At 72.0% G+C, this 1,348-nt stretch overlaps 1 protein-coding gene across 4 annotated transcripts in view; it reads left to right on the top strand.

Moving 5' to 3' along the window:
• The first annotated feature begins 964 nt into the window (after positions 1–964).
• BAIAP2 (BAI1 associated protein 2) overlaps positions 965–1,348 on the top strand; it is a 67,711-nt gene continuing 67,327 nt past the window's right edge. For all 4 annotated transcript variants that reach the window (XM_003786069.3, XM_023511298.1, XM_023511297.1 and 1 more), the window contains exon 1: positions 965–1,145. In XM_003786069.3, the coding sequence (XP_003786117.1) occupies positions 1,092–1,145 (54 nt within the window). In that variant the 5' untranslated portion in view covers positions 965–1,091. The remainder of the gene's footprint in view (positions 1,146–1,348) is intronic.

Here is a 1,348-nt window from a genome sequence, read left to right as displayed (position 1 = left end):
TAGGATCCTCTCCCCAACCATTCCCAACCCCCATTTGCTTCTCTCCAGATCCTCCTCCCCAGGGTCCTTCCTGCCCCAGGGTCCTCTTCTGCAAACCCTTCTCCCCGAGTCCTCTCCTCTCCAGGATCCCAGCTCAAGCACCACCCCACTAGCTCCAGGGTCCTTGCGCAGAGTCCACATCGCTACACGGTCCTGCATCCTCATCCTCTCTTGGGGTGCTCCCCAAGTCTTCCCCCTCCCGCGTCCAGGGTCCCGCTCTCTACAGGGTCCTCATCCAGGGTCTACTCCTCCAGGTCCTCCATCCCAGAGGGCTGGCCGGGGGTCGCTGCCTGCCTGGCGGACTCACCTGCGACGGTGCGGGGTCGCGCCGGCTGCTTCCGCGCCGAGCCCTCGGCTCTTGCCACCAAGCCGGCCATTGTCGCCCGGCGTCCGAAAGTCTCGATCCTTCCACTCTGCAACCCTCCCTTCCCCGCCCGGACCCTACCTCCCGCAGCGCAAGCCCCGGCCCGACCCGCCGCCCTGCAGAGCCACTTCGCGAAGTGCCGCCTCCACGCGCACTCGCAGCGGCGCCCCCCGCGCTTCTCCCCCCACCTTCTGCTCCAGCTTCCTGCGCCACCCCGCCTCCGCCTCCCCGCCCCCAGCCCGGCTGTCGCCCGGGCCCCCTTCAGGCTGCTCTCTGGGCCCCAGCCCGCGCTGTGCCTCCGCCTCCTCCCCTGGGATCGACGCTGTAGCCGGCCAATCGCTGCCAGCAGCCAGTCATCAGGCCCCGCCTCCGCGCCCGCCCCCTCCTCCATTTCTGGAATCCGCCAATGGGAAGGGCGGTGCGGGGGCGGGGCCTGGTGGTTGCCTAGCACCAGCTGGGCGGGGCGGGGGCGGACGGCCGGGGGCGGTGATCCGGGCGCGGCGGGGGCGGGGCCCGGAGGCGGGGCCTGCGGCGGGGCGGGGGTTGTAGCGACAATAAAACGGCAGCCGCCGGGCGCCGCGCTCTGTAGTCCGGATCTGCGCGCCTTTCTTCTTTACTGCTACCGTCGTCGCCGCCGCCGCCGTCCGCGCCCCCGCTCCGGTCTGTGGTGCAGCCGGAACCTAGGACCATGTCGCTGTCGCGCTCGGAGGAGATGCACCGGCTCACGGAAAATGTCTACAAGGTGAGCTCCCAGCGCGGAGCTGAATCGGCTCCGGGTGCGCCCGGGCCCCCGCGGGGCCCGCGCGCTAGGGCCCCGGGGCGGCGGGGGGCCGGGAGGTCGGGGCCCTCGCGGGTCTGACCAGAGCGGCCGCCGGGACCTCGAGATGCGGACTTGGTGATCCCGGCGCAGGCGGGTCACAGGTGGCCTCCCCCGCCTGGAACCCC

This window comes from Otolemur garnettii, unplaced genomic scaffold (assembly GCF_000181295.1).
Source record: "Otolemur garnettii isolate 467f Iridium unplaced genomic scaffold, OtoGar3 scaffold00018, whole genome shotgun sequence".
NCBI lineage: Eukaryota > Metazoa > Chordata > Mammalia > Primates > Galagidae > Otolemur > Otolemur garnettii.
This window is presented reverse-complemented; position numbering and strand designations above follow the sequence as displayed.